The sequence below is a fragment of the Chelonia mydas genome, chromosome 3, assembly GCF_015237465.2.
Source record: "Chelonia mydas isolate rCheMyd1 chromosome 3, rCheMyd1.pri.v2, whole genome shotgun sequence".
In the NCBI taxonomy this organism is placed as follows: Eukaryota; Metazoa; Chordata; order Testudines; family Cheloniidae; genus Chelonia; species Chelonia mydas.
In genome coordinates this window covers 81989781-82006457 of record NC_057851.1, presented here as the reverse complement: position 1 = coordinate 82006457, position 16677 = coordinate 81989781, and the positions used below count along the sequence as shown (strand labels likewise).

At 41.4% G+C, this 16677-nt stretch overlaps 1 protein-coding gene across 2 annotated transcripts in view; it reads left to right on the top strand.

Annotated features, from left to right (window-relative positions):
* Positions 1-1003: 1003 nt before the first annotated feature.
* The window catches only part of SLC22A16 (solute carrier family 22 member 16), a 50997-nt gene continuing 35323 nt past the window's right edge, over positions 1004-16677 (top strand). For both annotated transcript variants that reach the window (XM_037894630.2, XM_037894631.2), the window contains exon 1: positions 1004-1166. In XM_037894630.2, coding sequence (XP_037750558.1) covers positions 1117-1166 — 50 coding nt within the window. In that variant the 5' untranslated portion in view covers positions 1004-1116. The remainder of the gene's footprint in view (positions 1167-16677) is intronic.

Genomic DNA, 16677 nt, shown 5'->3' with positions numbered 1-16677 from the left:
CCCTCAGCACTTGCCGGCACCGTGGCTGGGAGCCAGGGGAGCGGAGCAGGCTGGGGCTCGGTTGCTCTACTCACCGGTGAGTGCAGGGTTGACAGCTTCTGGAGTCCTTAGGGGAGTGGGGCTGGGGCAGAGCAGGGACTGGAGCTGCACGCAGCTGCGCAGGGCACCAGGAAATGTGGTGCCCCAAATTTCCTGGTGCCCTACGCAGCTGCGTACTTTGCATAAGGACGAGGGGTGAGTGGGGAGCAACTCTGGGAACAGACGGGCATACCGGCCAAAAGTAGGAATGAATTATGTATACTGTGGTCATGCCTCAAGGCCTCATCCAGGTCAAGGACCTATGTACATGTGTATAGTATGGTGACGGGTTTCAGAGTAGCAGCCGTGTTAGTCTGTATCAGCAAAAAAACTGAGGAGTCCTTGTGGCACCTTAGAGACTAACAAATTTATTTGAGCATAAGCTTTCATGAGCTAAAACCCACTTCATCGGATGCATGGAGTGGAAAATACATTAGGAAGAGATATATATATATATATATACAGAGAGAATATGAAAAAATGGGTGTTGCCCTACCCACTGTAATTTGGTCTCCTTACAGTTGGTATGGCAACACCCATTTTTTTCATGTTCTCTGTTTCTATATCTCTCTCTCCCCACTGTATTTCCCACTGCATGCATCCCATGAAGTGGGTTTTAGCCCACGAAAGCTTATGCCAAAATAAATTGATTGGTCTCTCAGGCGCCACAAGTCCTCCTTGTGTACACTATGGAAAGTCCCTGCCCCCAGTTGCTCACAGCCTGGCAGGGGCTCCAGTGGACCCCTCACGGAGCGCAGGGGTGTAGAGGGTGCCCATCCCCGGGGTATCTGGCCAGGGCTATGGAGATCATTCGAGCGGGAAGCTGGAAGGCAGCGGTACAGTTCTGTGGCAGCCCCTGGTGTCCGGCCGGGCCCGGGGGTGTCTCGGGCGCGGCGGTGCAGACCAGGGGGAGGAGTTAGCGGCGGCCGGGACCCGAGGCTCTGGTGGGCGGAGGAGCGGCGGGGGCCGGCCGGGCTGGGAGAATGACTCTCCCCGCGCCCGCCGCCGGGCCAGCAACGCGGCCCCTCTGCCCCCGCCATGGCTCCGCAGTGGGAGCGCCTCTTCGACTCCGTGGGACACTTCGGCAGGTAGCGGGACGGAACCCCAGCGCGGGGCCGGGCGGGTGTTTTCCAAGGGAAACTGAGTCTTCCTGAGCCTGCTCCGGGCAGCGGGGGAGCTCCTGGGAGGCAGCGGCTGCCGGACCCACGGGCCAGGGGGAGCGTGGCGGGTCGCTGCCCTGCTGGCCCCCCTGGGGGCTGTCACGCTTCGAAATGCCGAGTCAGACCTACCTCCTACCCGCCCGGCTGGCTGCGAGCCGCGGGAGCGAGACCCTGCTGCCGCTATGGTTCTTTTGGCATGTGGTCAGAGTTACAGTAGCTCAGGTCAGGACCGCACAGGGATAAGCCCCACATTACAAAAACTTAATAATGTGTTTTCAGCCTGAGCTATACACGTTTTCAAGAGGTTACAGCTGGAGAAACAGATAGTCATGGCTTATTATGGCAGGTTTCAGAGTAGCAGCCGTGTTAGTCTGTATTCGCAAAAAGAAAAGGAGTACTTGTGGCACCTTAGAGACTAACCAATTTATTTGAGCATAAGCTTTCCTGAGCTACAGCTCACTTCATGGGATGCATCCGATGAAGTGAGCTGTAGCTCACGAAAGCTTATGCTCAAATAAATTGGTTAGTCTCTAAGGTGCCACAAGTACTCCTTTTCTTTTTGGCTTATTATGGGTGTATTAACCCCTTCCCCATAAATGTAAGTAACCTTTTCAAATGGTTTTATTATTGTTTTTAGGGTTGACATCATTGCCTAACAAGATTTTTTTTTAACCCAAAATGATCTCCTTCATCTATCATGAAATGGCTGCTTTAATGGTGTGTTTTATTAGTTTTGAATCATGCATAGTACTACAACTGAGAATCCTTGTTAGCAAATCAAATAGCTTCCTCAGTCAGCCTATTTTTATAAGCTCATATAAATCATGTGCTATATATGGTTGAAATAGTTCTTGCACAGTTAGATTCTGACCAATCCAAATATGACTGATAGTATTTTGGAACTGGTTTGATTATTTTAAGCTCCAGATCATACAGTAAAGAATGGCCAGCTGTTAATTTTTTTAAAAAATCACTTTTAGTTAAAAGCATTAAATTTGCCCGGTTAATGCTAATCCCTTTTTTTATTTGACTCCCTTTCAAAATCTACTTTGGTGCCTACAGCCATTCAAATATTGGTTCTGTCATGTGCATACAAAATGTTGATATAAAAATAAATGACAATAATTTCAAGCTATGGCGTTCAACATTTCATTTAAAATATTTCAGCAGTTCCTCAATATTTCATAGCTTTTATTTCCCCACCCCCCACTCCCGTTTGTTCAACTCATCCCAGTTTTTGTAAAAGTACGTTAATACACAGGTTTGTTATCACTGAAAAGTCAAAACATGGCTTTGTCCAAAGCCATTTCAAAACAAAATATGTCATTAAGGTTGTAAAAAGATAATTTGTAATACCAATGTTAGAAAATTGCAATAATTAAAATAAAACATTTTTTTGAAAAGAAACACCGAGCTAATACTACAAAAAATTACATTTTCCCTGCTGCATATATGAATTATAGCAGTATGGTCTGCTGTTATCAAGAAAAGGACTGTGTCCATTTGTGTTTGACTTGTGCCTAACACAATGGTGCTGTGATCCTGATTGAGTCCATCTGGCACTAACTGCAATAAAAATAAATAATAATAACATGCATTCTCCCTTTCTGATGTCTATCAGTAATAGGAGAATCTGAAACCTATTTTATGAAGGTGAGTATGTTATTGCCAGGGGGGAGATGAGGTGGGGGAGGTTGTCTGTGGCTCATAAATTCAGGAAAGTTGGCTTAAAAGTTGCTCTCTGGCCTGTATTTGGAGTGTGAAGTCTCTGATGGTTATTGGGAAGATAAATGGAGAAGAGTATGGTGTCTAGCCCATCACAGAATGGTGAATTGAGCCATGGTTTAGTCTGGAATAAATATAGAGAGTAATATATGAGCTATCCATACCAATAGGATGGATGAGAGTCAGGATTCCAGTCCCTAATCTGAACCACTAGTGGATGTGGGTTGCAGTTTACAAGTAGGTATGTAGAGCGTTCTGTGGGGTTGTAGGGGAGTCTTGGCTTATACTTTAATTAAAACAGATGAGGAAAAATCAGGGCTGGCTCTACACTTTTTGCCGCCCCAGGCAGCGCGCCAAATTGCCGCCTGAAGAAGGGAACTGCCGCCTAATTGCCGTTGCGGGACTGTGAAGATACAAGCTGCCACGGCGAAAAAAACCATGCCGCTCTAACGACATACGGACTGCCGCCCCTTTAAGATTGCTGCCCCAGACACCTGCTTGGAACGCTGGTGCCTGGAGCAGGCCCTGGGAAAAATGCCAGGGGAAAGGGGTCAGGATTTTCCCTATTTGTAGATTTCTTGGTGAAATATTTCTACACTTTCTGATGTATAGGTTTTTTTGAACTGCAATGATCTAAATTCCTGTCTTTCAAACACTTGATTTTAAATCTGACTCCAAATTTTCTAACTTTACGTTTTTTGCTTAATAAATGAAATGCTCTTACAGCATTCTTATCAATTAATAGTACAGTTGCTACCTTAGCTTTATTTTAATAAGATTTTTGGTTGATTTACTTCACTTTAAAAAATCTTTTTACACTGCTGGTGTGTGAAAACTTGTACTATGTTATGTGGAGTTGTTACAATTTGGAGCAAAGAGAAACCCAATGCAAGAACTACTCCAGTGTTTATAAATTCAGCAGGAGACTGTTGCTTATTAAAAACTGCTTTGGACCAGAGATTCCTACATTGGAGCTCTGCCACATCCAGACCCCAGGTCTGTACTATTCCATCTAAGCTTTTATATGTGCTCATTGCCCTAGCAGCAGTATTTGAGTTCCATGTGCCAGGCCTTCCCTCTCCTTCCCACTTGTTGGGGCCTTATCTGTCTCCAGCCCATCCATTCAGTGCTAGACTCTCCCTCTCCTTTTCACTCAGAGCTTTTCTAGACTCCTCCTTCCCATATAGAGTCCTATATTCCCTTTCCTATGTCATAGCTCACAGATCTTGTTGTGGCCATATTCCGCTCCCCCCCCCCCCCCCCGTTGTAAATTACTATATGTTCATAGGGCCTCATGGAATTCCCAATGTTCACAAAAGATGAATCAAATAACAAAAATCCCCAACCATCTCAAAAGTACTCAGACACCATTCCTTGTGTAGAGAAAAAGAAGATAATTGTACAGAGTGTATTTTTGATTTTCCAACCTCTCTTATCTCAAAAGTGCCTTGAAAGATTACTTCCAGACTTTCTCAAAATACACAATTTTGGCAGATATGAATACACATGCTTAAGAAATTTAAGGACAATTGGTTTTGGTTCACTCAATTTACTGTGGAGAAACAGGTGGTCATAGTCCACTTTGTAACAGAGCTACACATAACCATAACAATGAAGAGACTACAGTCTTTCTATAATCTATATAATAAGATTCCAGGATTGTCACTGTGTGTGTCACTCTGAAGCTTAGAATGCCCATTGAGTCAGCGTGAATCAATGGAAGCAGCTACAAGCATCGTTCACAGCTCTTTTTGTTCAGAATAGATTGGATCATCACTGGATTTCACGGTCAGTTACCTTTCAGTTTTGAAGTTGTCAGCCATTACACCTGTACGCCAGCATAGGCTTTCAGCTACTGTAAAGCATGTATCTATGCCATGCAAAGAGTCCTAGACCACTGTGACACTGGAGATAACTCAACCAATCACCACCTTATTCTACAGCTACCTGAACAGCACCTACCCTTCAGTACCTGTGTTCTAGTTATGACTACTATTCCATGTTTCTGTTGTCCCTATAATATCTGATTTCACTTCATGCACCAATAGTCCTTGTTTCTCCATTTTGTTAACTCAGGCTTCTTGCATTGATGTACAGACATCTTATTTGTTTCTGCTTGGCTTCATGCATATTCCTTGCCTAATTTAGGTAATCATTTTACTGCTATCATCACCTACCTGACCGTTACTGTCAGTAGTACTGGCTCTGTCTTTCCTTTTGTTGTCTATTCTCCTACCCTCTGTTGTTCCTTTCTCTGTTGCTGTGCTCCTTTTACTTGATTTTCCTTCCACTCAATATTAGAATCGGGTGTGAAGATTACATGAGTATCTCCCAACCATCTCCCCTAAATTCTTAGTTTAAAGCTCTTTTAATCAGTTGTGCTAACCTCCATCCCAGAAGTCTATTTCCCGCTCTACTCAGGTAGAGTCCATCCAATTAGAACCATTGTCTGTCTGTGAATGCCTCCCAATGGTTGAATACCCCAATGCCCTCCTTATAGCACTGTTGTCTGAGCCATTTGCTGATCATCATCATCTTGTCTTGCTTTTTGTTCTTCTCCTCTAGGGAAAGGTATAATCCCACTGAAGATCACCTGAGCCTCCATTTCTTTAATTGTCTTCCCCAGCCTAGCACAGTCTTTTTTTAATGCATCCCAGGGAGAATCTAGCAGTATCGTTTGTTCCATCATGAAGAGCAATGAGCGGATTCTTTCCTGCTCCCATTAGGATCCTCTTCAGCCTCATGTTCATATCCAGTATCTGTAATATTGTTCTAGTTTTTTAATCAAAATATTGTGCAGTAGCAAGTGAAACACTTTACAGAAGTTTAATTATATTATCTCAACATTATTGCCTTCATCAACCAAACTTCATATCTTTTTTTTTATGAGACTACAAGTTAGTTTGACAAGATCTATGTTCTATAAACCCATGTTGATTTGCATTAAATACATTACCCTCTTTTTAATTCTTTATTAATCAATCTCATATTGGACGCTCCATTACCTTGCCTGGGATCGATGTCCAATTTACCCTTTTTAAAAATTGGCACAGTGTTAGCTTGCTCCAAGACTTCTTCAAATTCAACATTAATGAGCCAGCGATGCAAGTTATCTGGACCTGCTGATTTTAAAAAATCTGACTTTATTAGCTTCTGTTTAACATCCTCCAGAGATACTAGTGGAATAGAAAGAGTGTTATCACCGTATGATGAGACTACATAATTTATTTTTCCCCAAAATACAGAACAGAAATATTTATTGAACACTTCTGCCTTTTCTGTATTATTATTGATAAGACTTCCATTTTCATCTAGTAATGGACCAGTACCATTGTCAGGATTCTTTTTGTTCTTAATATATTTAAGTAACTCTTTATTATCCTAACTCTGCTGGCCATAGATTTCTCTTTGAGTCCCTTTGCTTCCCTTATCAATTTTCTACAATTCCTAACTTCTGATTTATATTCATTACTATCAATTTCCCCTTTTTTCCATTTGTTGTATGTTGTGATTTTTTTTTATACCGGCTTTCACTTCCACTCTAAAACAGGTCATTTTTTTAACCAGTACCATCATCTTCCTTGATTGTGGAATTGTGGCTTTTTGTGCATCTAGTAAAGTGTTCTTAAATACTTCCCAATTATCAGTCACATTTTCCTGACTAAATTCTTCCTCCCAGTTGCTATGGCTCGTAATTGTTTTCAGCTTTGTGAAATTGGCCCTGTTAAAGCACTAAGTGTATATATTACTGTTCTGACTTAATTCTGTTCTGTTCTGTTCTGACTTAATTCTGCGTGCACATTGTAAATGTGATCAAGTCATAATCACTTGTGCCTAAGCAACCATTAATTTTTACTTCTGTGATCAGTTTCTCTTTATCTGTTAAGACAAGATCTAATAATAGAGATCGAAGAGGAGATACACCAGTGCCAAATAAAGAGGTAATATAACCTTCTTACTCCTACTTGATATTTCCATTAATATAGCCAAGGATAACATTAGCCCTTTTCACTGCAGCATTGCTCTGGGAGCTATGTTCAGCTGATTATCCACCATGACCCTCAAGTCCTTGTGAGAGTCACTGTTTCCCAGGATAGAGTCCCCATTCTGTAATAAGGACTACATTCTTTGTTCCTCAAAGTATGACTTTTCATTTAGCCATATTAAAATTAAAGTTAAAAATATGGTTTGTTTGCACTCAGCTTATCAAATGATCCAGGTCACTCTGTAGCATTTCTGTCAGTCTTCATTATTTACCACTCCCGCAATATTTGTGTCATTTGTAAACATTACCAGTGATGATTTTATATTTTCATGCAGGTCAATGATAAAAATGTTAAATAGTGTAGGGCTGTGGGCTGTGTTTCACAGACTGGTAAGAATCTATAATTTTTACCAAACCCAAAAGCAGTTCAGACTCATGGGTAATTGGTCATGTACAACATTCACTTGAAAAAAGCCACAATGGCTGTCTCTACAGAATTATTAATTATTTTGTAATGTACGTGATAAGCTGCATCTGGAACATGGAACGTGATGCAAATATTATATGAGCATGATGGATTATACCCGGTGCTGTATCTTAAAGGTGAAAATGACACAGTTTCCCTCAACATTTTAACCTGGTAGCTTCAAGAGTTTAGTATTGTTTCCTCTGATTTGCAGGAGCTATTCCTATTTACTTGTATAGAGCTTTGGAAAATGCATATTTATGAACACCAGCACCATATTTCTCTCAACTGATTGCTTCAAACCTTCTAGAAACTAAGTATCTCAAATCAGTGTCCACCTATGGGTTCTAGTTGGGAGTGGATGTGTGACAGAAAAACTTCATCAGTGTAACGTCTTAATTGTGCCAAGTGATAGCATCTGCACAGAACTGTTGCCCCAGCTCATATTTTCATGTAAAAAATCAGTAGGACAAGTGCAACTTCAGTGATGATTGTTTGTTGTCTAGATGTCTTATAAGGTCTATCTGCGTGCATTCATGTGTTTGATTCCTGTGGGGTACTTATTGTAGAAATGCCTGAATCTCATACTTGAAGAATTCTTCCAGATTGATTGAGCATGTTTGGCATGTGATGTCTGATGTGCCAAAGATACTCTAGTCATGCTGAATAGCTGCTGTGAGGATCTTCTCTGATGAATAATTCCCCTGAACAAGGGAAACTTGTTTTCTTTTTTTGGTTCTCTGATAGGTTCAAACAAAGCACCACATCTTTCTGTTATGATATAAATAGCTTCCCAATAGGGGTCCCTTAGGAGCTGAGCAGGGCAACTTTGTTCCATGCAGTCTTCTGACTGACCTCTCTGGTGGATGCCTCTATCTCCTTCTGTCAGTGCCAAATTCATGGCAAACAGGGAAAGAAGGGAAAGGAGACCAGGGGACATGCCATAGTAGGGCGCATCTATCTTGTACATGGTTTCACTATTTGCACTTGTTCATGTACTTTTGGTTTGGAGATTTTTTTTTCTTTAAGGTTCTGTTGTTACTGGTGTTTTGGTGTGGTATGGGCAGCTGACCGGCCTGTCAATAGGTGAATATTGCACTTTTCTAATACATGTTTATAAATAGAGTTTTTTATTTCATCAAGAAAATGTATTGCTATCAGTGCATTGCATCACACAATGAGTATTTAAAATAATAAAGGTAAACACAAGATCAGGGACAATTAGAAATTAGTATGTTCTGTACAGTTAGCTAAATCAATCCATACTTCAATCACTTCCTTACATTGATCCATACTGTGAATCAGCACCCCACCCCCCATTTGATAAGCGGTCATGTCAATCATAAGTACATTGCCTGGCAATCAGTCACCCCCACAAGCACATTCATAAAGGTACTATTCTTCCAGGCAAGTCCATAATATGGGAGCACAAAGGGTCCTTGGCTTCTGTTGCCCAGGTGTATCCAACTTCAGCTGTGGCTGGTGCACTTTCTGGGCTCAGTGTACTGATTCAGCAGCCCCTTGCTGTCATAGGTCCATTCGGGAAATAATGGCTTACCTTTGGCTTCACAAAGATTGTAAAGAGCACAGGAAGCCTTAGTAACGCGGACAGCATTAATGTCACTCAAATCCAAATTGTTCCATAGACATCTACAGTGGGATTTCAGGTTTCAGAGTAGCAGCCGTGTTAGTCTGTATTCACAAAAAGAAAAGGAGTACTTGTGGCACTTCAGAGACTAACAAATTTATTTGAGCATAAGCTTTCGTGAGCTACAGCTCACTTCATCGGATGCATTCAGTGGAAAATACAGTGGGGAGATTTATATACACAGAGAACATGAAACAATGGGTGTTACCATACACACTGTAATGAGAGTGATCACTTAAGGTGAGCTATTACCAGCAGGAGAGCGGGGGGGAAAAAAACCTTTTGTAGTGATAATCAAGGTGGGCCATTTCCAGCAGTTGACAAGAACGTCTGAGGAACAGTGGGGGGGGGGGGGGGGAATAAACATGGGGAAATAGTTTACTTTGTGTAATGACCATCCACTCCCAGTCTCTATTCAAGCCTAAGTTAACTGTATCCAATTTGCAAATTAATTCCAATTCAGCAGTCTCTCGTTGGGGTCTGTTTCTGAAGTTTTTTTGTTGAAGACTTGCAACTTTTTGGTCTGTAATCGAGTGACCAAAGAGATTGAAGTCTTCTCCAACTGGTTTTTGAATGTTATAATTCTTGACGTCCGATTTGTGTCCCTTTATTCTTTTATGTAGAGACTGTCCAGTTTGACCAATGTACATGGCAGAGGGGTATTGCTGGCACATGATGGTATATATCACATTGGTAGATGTGCAGGTGAACGAGCCTCTGATAGTGTGGCTGATGTGATTAGGGCCTATGATGGTGTCCCCTGAATAGATATGTGGGCACAGTTGGCAATGGGCTTTGTTGCAAGGATAGGTTCCTGGGTTAGTGGTTCTGTTGTGTGGTGTGTGGTTGCTGGTGAGTATTGCTTCAGGTTGGGGATCTGTCTGTAAGCAAGGACTGGCCTGTCTCCCAAGATCTGAGAGAGTGATGGGTCGTCCTTCAGGATAGGTTGTAAATCCTTGATGATGCGTTGGAGAAGTTTTAGTTGGGGGCTGAAGGTGATGGCTAGTGGCGTTCTGTTATATTCTCTGTTGGGCCTGTCCTGTAGTAGGTGACTTCTGGGTACTCTTCTGGCTCTATCAATCTGTTTCTTCACGTCAGCAGGTGGGTATTGTAGTTGTAAGAATGCTTAATAGAGATCTTGTAGGTGTTTGTGTCTGAGGGGTTGGAGCAAATGCGGTTGTATCGTAGAGCTTGGCTGTAGACAATAGATCCTTGGCTGTAGACAATGGATCATGTGGTGTGGTCTGGATGAAAGCTGGAGGCATGTAGGTAGGAATAGCGGTCAGTAGGTTTCCAGTATAGGGTGGTGTTTATGTGACCATCGCTTATTAGCACCATAATGTCCAGGAAGTGGATCTCTTGTGTGGACTGGTCCAGGCTGAGGTTGATGGTAGGATGGAAATTGTTGAAATTAGGATGGAATTCCTCAAGGGCTTCTTTTCCATGGGTCCAGATGATGAAGATGTCATCGATGTAGCACAAGTAGAGTAGGGGCATTAGGGGACGAGAGCGGAGGAAGCTTTGTTCTAAGTCAGCCATAAAAATGTTGGCATACTGTGAGGCCATGCGGGTACCCATGTGGGGCCATGCGGGTACTTCAAATCAGGTATACATTGTCCCCAAATGTGAAATAGTTATGGGTGAGGACAAAAAGCACATTCAACAACCATTCTACATCTGCTGAGAGTGTAATTAAACTTTCTTTTGCCAGGTCCTCTGAAATCAGGGTACAGTTTCATAAGCCAAAAGCAAAAGAGGGTACACGAGGTCTCCCAGAATATAAAAGGGGACAGTAACTCTGTTTATGACCATATCATTTGGTGGGACTAGTATCCCAGCCTGTCCGTGAATGTATATGACCAGTGAAAAACTCTGGCATCATGGATTTTTATGTCTGCCACCGTGGGGTAAACCACACCCCTGATTGCGTCAGAAACTTCCACCAGCACTTCACCCCCAGTTGATTTTCCAAACCCAACCTGGTTGGCAATGGACCAATAGCAGTCTGAGGTAGACAGCTTCCAGATTGTTATAGCAACCTGCTTCTGGACCAGCAAGGCCTCTCTGATGCATGTATCTTTACCCTGGAGGGTTGAGTCAAGTTGCTCACAAAGCTCCAGAAATGTAGCTTGCTTCATGTGAAAGTTCTGGACCCACTGCTGGTCATCCCAGGTCTGCATGACCATGTGATCCCACTGATCTGTGCTTGTAGCCCTGTGCCAGAAGCCCCAGTCTACGTAGGGGGGCATCAGCAGCTAAACTGAGTGTCATGAGCAGCATCAGCCAGTTCAAGTCTGCCACATCTCTGTCATCTCCTACCTCTTTCTCCTCCTTTTCCTGCTTAATCATAAGCTCTATCAGGTACCTTTAGTGAGTCAGGAAGTGCCGCTGCAATGTCCACCAGTGCCTCATGGAAGCTCTGCCCATTTCCTGACATGGGAGTGAAAGAGCAAGCAAGAGAAGCTCTTCAAAAAGTTTCTCCTCCATGTTGCTGGCTTTGGGAGCTGGGAGCACACAGACCAAAACGTCTGCTCAGCAGGATGTGTTCTCAGGCTGTTCAAACTTTCTGTAGTAGGCAGGTGAATTGTCAAGTGTTCCCACAGTGCACCACAGTCAAAGGGCTTTTGACTCAGATCTGTGTGCTACAGCATTGATGGCAGAGCCCCAGGTTTGAGACTGGTTTAGAAAATTCTTACTGTAGGGTAAACAGTCAGTGTAGATGCTCAAGCCCTGGGTTCGCTAACCAGGCTCAGGTGACTCAAGTCCCACTAATCCTGGCCTTGCATTGCAGTGTAGAAATACCCTTAGTGCCATATAGGCCACTTGGCCTTCCCTAGCCGCAGGGTCCAGGCTCCTCTGTCCCATCCTGCACCCAGAGCCGCCCTCTCAAAGATACCCAGGAATATAGTGGGGTCATCCATAGCAGCCCATCTTCCAGGGCCCAGTCCCTGTGCACAGCTGCCATTCCCTACCAAGGGACTCACTATCCTTTGCAGTAACTGCTGCTGCACATTCTCTTGCTCTTTGATGACGTCCTGCAGACTCTTTTGCTGCTTTGCCTACCAGGCAGGCAATGTCGGCCTTTCCAGGTGGTGCTGGAAAACTTACAGAGTCTTCTGCATCTCCTCTTGCTGTTTCACTAGCCTTTGCAGGGTCTTCTCCAGTGTCGAGGCCACTGAACCCTCCTGCTGGCTATGACCCCAGACAAACCCCCCTTGTCTATCAGGGCATCATCCCACTCCTGTCTCTTTTCTAGCCACAAACTGCTTGGAGACCTTCTGGTCAAACACCTCATGCAATTTATTTTCAGTGTCCTTTCCACCACCCTTAGAGACTTGTGCAGCTCTATATTTACAATGGCATACACTTAGCTAAGGAGCGGGAGAGACTGAAAGTATCTTTCCCCCTTTAAGATCTTTCCTGACTTTGACACTGAAGAGCCTGCCAGTCTCTCTCCTCCCTGTCCCTCTTTTTGGTAATGGGATAATTAGCTTTTGGGGGCTCTCCTCAGACCATTCCAATCTATAAATTAGGCACAGCTTTCCTGCCTTAGGGATGACTCCTGAGCAATGTAATTGATGATTTAATGATCAGAGTGCTGGTACAGCTGCGGTTGGCCAGCACTCTGTCACAATTGCTGAAGTCACTGAACCCAAATTAAATGAACAGCATGTAGCCATTGAGGAGTCATGCAAGCTTTGCTTTTGCATAGACCCAAGCAAGTGAAATAGAGCACTAAAAAGAGCTCAGTACAAATGCCTGCAATTGAACAAATCATGAGATCAATCTCATATGCCTTCCAGAAAGAGTTAGGGAAGTATATCTAATGTTGAATAAAAACAAGATGAAATTGTGATGGACTGCAGTATCATACATGGGAAAACTTGCTGACCTCCCAAGGGCTACAACCTTGGGATAGACCGTAGTATTATAGTATTGGTGGGATAGACAATAGTATTATTTCAGATCATGCCCCTAGAGGGGGACTATTGTACAATCCACTAAAAACGAGAAAAAACAAGGAAAGAACTCAATATTATACGATATCCTAGTGCAGAATACATAGGTAGTGACATTGAGTAAAAGAGAAATTCTGGAATATGTAAAATGAGATGATTACAGTACAATCTGAAGATAGAAAACAGGCTGTAATTTAGGGAGATGGCTTTAAATATCTAGCAATAAAGAAAAAAATTCTGAATTGGCTTCCTTGAAAGAGAAGAAACAAAAAGAATATCTGCTCTACATAAGGATACAAAAAGCCAAGAGCAATACAGAATATTAATAAATGTAAGGGGAAAATTCAATTTTCTGTTGACTAAAGAGCCAAAGTCACAATAAAGCTAGTCAAAAGATCCTGCTTTAGAAAGGTCAATAAACCTGATAATATTTTGTCTCATCCTCTTAGGAGAGTTCATGGGAAAGCTATCTGTTGAATTAAAAATCAAGGAAGGTATGACAAAAAATCCAATAGCTATTATACCAGCTTTCAGGATTTGAATACTAATTTATATGCATCACAATGTGTAAATCCCTCAGAACAGCTAGAGAAAAACAAAAGCATCTTTATTTTTGGAAGAAGATACAGTTAGTTTAGATGAACCAGTGTCTGGAGCTTGAAACAAAAAGTCCAGAACGAGACTGCTAAAAAGAAGCAAAAGCAAAACTTTTTAGAAGAACTCAATCATTTTATTGGGCAGGGTCTGTACTAAAATACAAGGGAAGGGTACATTCCCAGAAACTGTGTAGCATGCTATCACCACACCATTACACAAGAAGGAAAAACCAACAGTTGACTAAGGGCCAATTTCCCTTCTGAATGTACACATCACAAATTTTGCCAGTGTATTGCCAACAATATTAGAGGCAGTAGTTAAACAATTGATAGATTTATAAAGACCAGACATATTTAATCTCTGGAAAACAGTACTCAGACAATCTACGGTGTACATTAAATTCCATCCCCTCAGCCTGGATAAAGAAACAGAAATTTGCTCTGAGTGGCCTTTTCTGAAGGCTTTCTTGAACTATATATTGATTTGGTCTGACAGTTAGAAAACAAATATTTTATACTTACCCCAAAATATAATATCTTATAATAATAAAGGGCTCCTTTAATAAAGAAATATATAATGTAACTGGAATATGCTTCATCCAAAAGGTCTCTTGTAAAGTATCATTACAAGCTTATAATCTGAGTGTGGTCATTCTATTTGTATAAATGTATCATTCTTGTATATGAAACTAGAAATATGAAATATAACTCTGTATATTGTAATTATGCAAAGAGTGGGCCATTAATGGTGGTTTGGAATCTTGATGGCTCCCATCAACTAGGACAACTGGTTGTAAATGGCTCCGTTTACTTGCAAGCCTATCTGTGAGTCAGGCTGGGAAGAATGAAGGCTTGGGGTCTCACAGGACATGTGACCATGTCACCTGGTACTGGAATTCATCTTAAACTTGGTGCTTTTCCACTTAGAAGGAGGGGTGGGAACCCAGAGAGACAAAAGATTCCCACCTTATGCCAAAGCTATAAAAGGGGGTGGAACAGAACAAAGGAGGCTGCAGTCATGAGAAATCCCCTAGTTACCACCTGAGCTGGAACAAGGACTGTACCAGGGGAAAGGATTGGGCCCAGACAAGGAAGGACTTCAGTCTGTGAAAGAAGCTTATTGGAACATCTCTGAGGGTGAGATTTTATCTGTAATCAGTTTCTTAAAGTATTAGGCTTAGAGTTGCATGTTTTGTTTTATTTTGCTTGGTAACTTTCTTTGTTCTGTCTGTTATTACTTGAAACCACTTAAATCCTACTTTTTATACTTAATAAAATCACTTTTGTTTATTGATAAACCCAGAGTAAGTAATTAATACCTGGGGGAGCAAACAGCTGTGCATATCTCTATCAGTGTTATAGAGGGCGGATAATTTGAGTTTACCCTGTATAAGCTTTATACAGAGTAAAACAGATTTATTTGGGGTTTGGATCCCATTGGGAACTGGGTATCTGGGTGCTAGAGACAGGAGTCCTTTCTAAGCTGTTTTCAGTTAAGTCTGTAGCTTTGGGGGTGCTGGTCAGACCCTGGGTCTGTGTTGCAGCAGATTAGCATATCTGGCTCCAAAAGACAGGGCACTGAAGTCCCAAGCTGGCAGGGAAAACGGGCTCAGAGATAGTCTCAGCACATCAGATGGCAGTCCCAAGGGGATCTCTGTGACCCAACCCGTCAGAACTAGTTTTACATGTTCCTAGTAAAAATACCAAAAATAATCTTGGAAAAATTAGAAAAAAATGCAAGTAGGGTTTTATGGATCTTTAAGAACCCTCAAGTCAAAAGGAAAATTTACAGTTCTCTTCCATGCAGGGAGGAACTGGATTTCCAAACTATAAACAGTATTATTGGACAAAGTTCAGAATAGCAGACTGAAATAAAAATTAAAATAATTTACCCTAGATCCAAATGGAGAATGATTTGACTAAAACCAAATCTCCCTTTACTATAATATGGACAAAGAATAAGGAGCGTATTCTTAAGGGGCAGTCTTTAATTATGGCAATACTAAGGCATAAGTAATTGGGAAAGTGTTCTTACAGAAAATGGATTGCTATATTATAACTTATTTCAGAGTAGAGAATTTATATCACTGTCCAATATCAAAGAGAAGAGGGTTGGGGGGCTTCATAATTTTCCTTTGTGCCTATATTTCCAGATGCATAGCTTTCCAGTAGAAAAAAATAAATAACTCAAGGCATCATGGACTTAGTTTTGTTTCAGGGTTCTCAGTGGAAAAAAGTTGCAAAGAGAATTTATTAAAGCTTACATAGTTTGAACAAAAATAATAAAATAAGCCATAAAGATAAACAGAAAAAGCATTCTACTAACCAAATAGAAAAGGAAGAATGAAACTAAATAATATTATACACCTAAAAGAGTGCCTTATGCCTGTAATTTGATGGAAACACGGTATAAACTCCTATTCTGTTAGACTCCTTTCAGTTTATGGGCCATGAAATTATTGCCTCATACACTGTGTTGGTGAAACTAGTACAATGTAAAGGGAACAGAAAATGTGGAATTGGGATGTGCTTCAAAATACAAACATAATGATAGAAAATAGTGTTACCAAAAGTAGTAGTAGTATTGAGTTCTCCCTGCAAGAAATAATATCTAGAAATAGATAATACAGAAGTAGCAAATGCTAAAACATAAATGGTTGTGAAAATGTAGTTCTTGTGCATAGTGGATGTTGGAAATGGAGCACTGGTTCTATTAATTTCAAAACAAATGGAAGAACTTTAAAGCTGTGCAGTTTCCTTTATTAAATTACATGACAAATATTCTCAAGATGTGTTATCTAGAAGAGAGAGAAGTGGACAAATTAACAATTTATGATGAAATGGGACTGATTCCAGCTCTACCTTTGTGAAGTATTAGAGTCTTTTGTGGTTGCTTGCATATTAGTAGTGTAAGATATAAAATTATTTCATAATGATTTTCAAGTTTATCAAGTGCATGTTAGATATTTAATGTGTGCCATTGAATATTTGGCTTTTGGTTTTATGTTTGATATTTTTCCCCTTTTTTATTTTGTTTTTAGCTCTAACAGTTACAGAGCA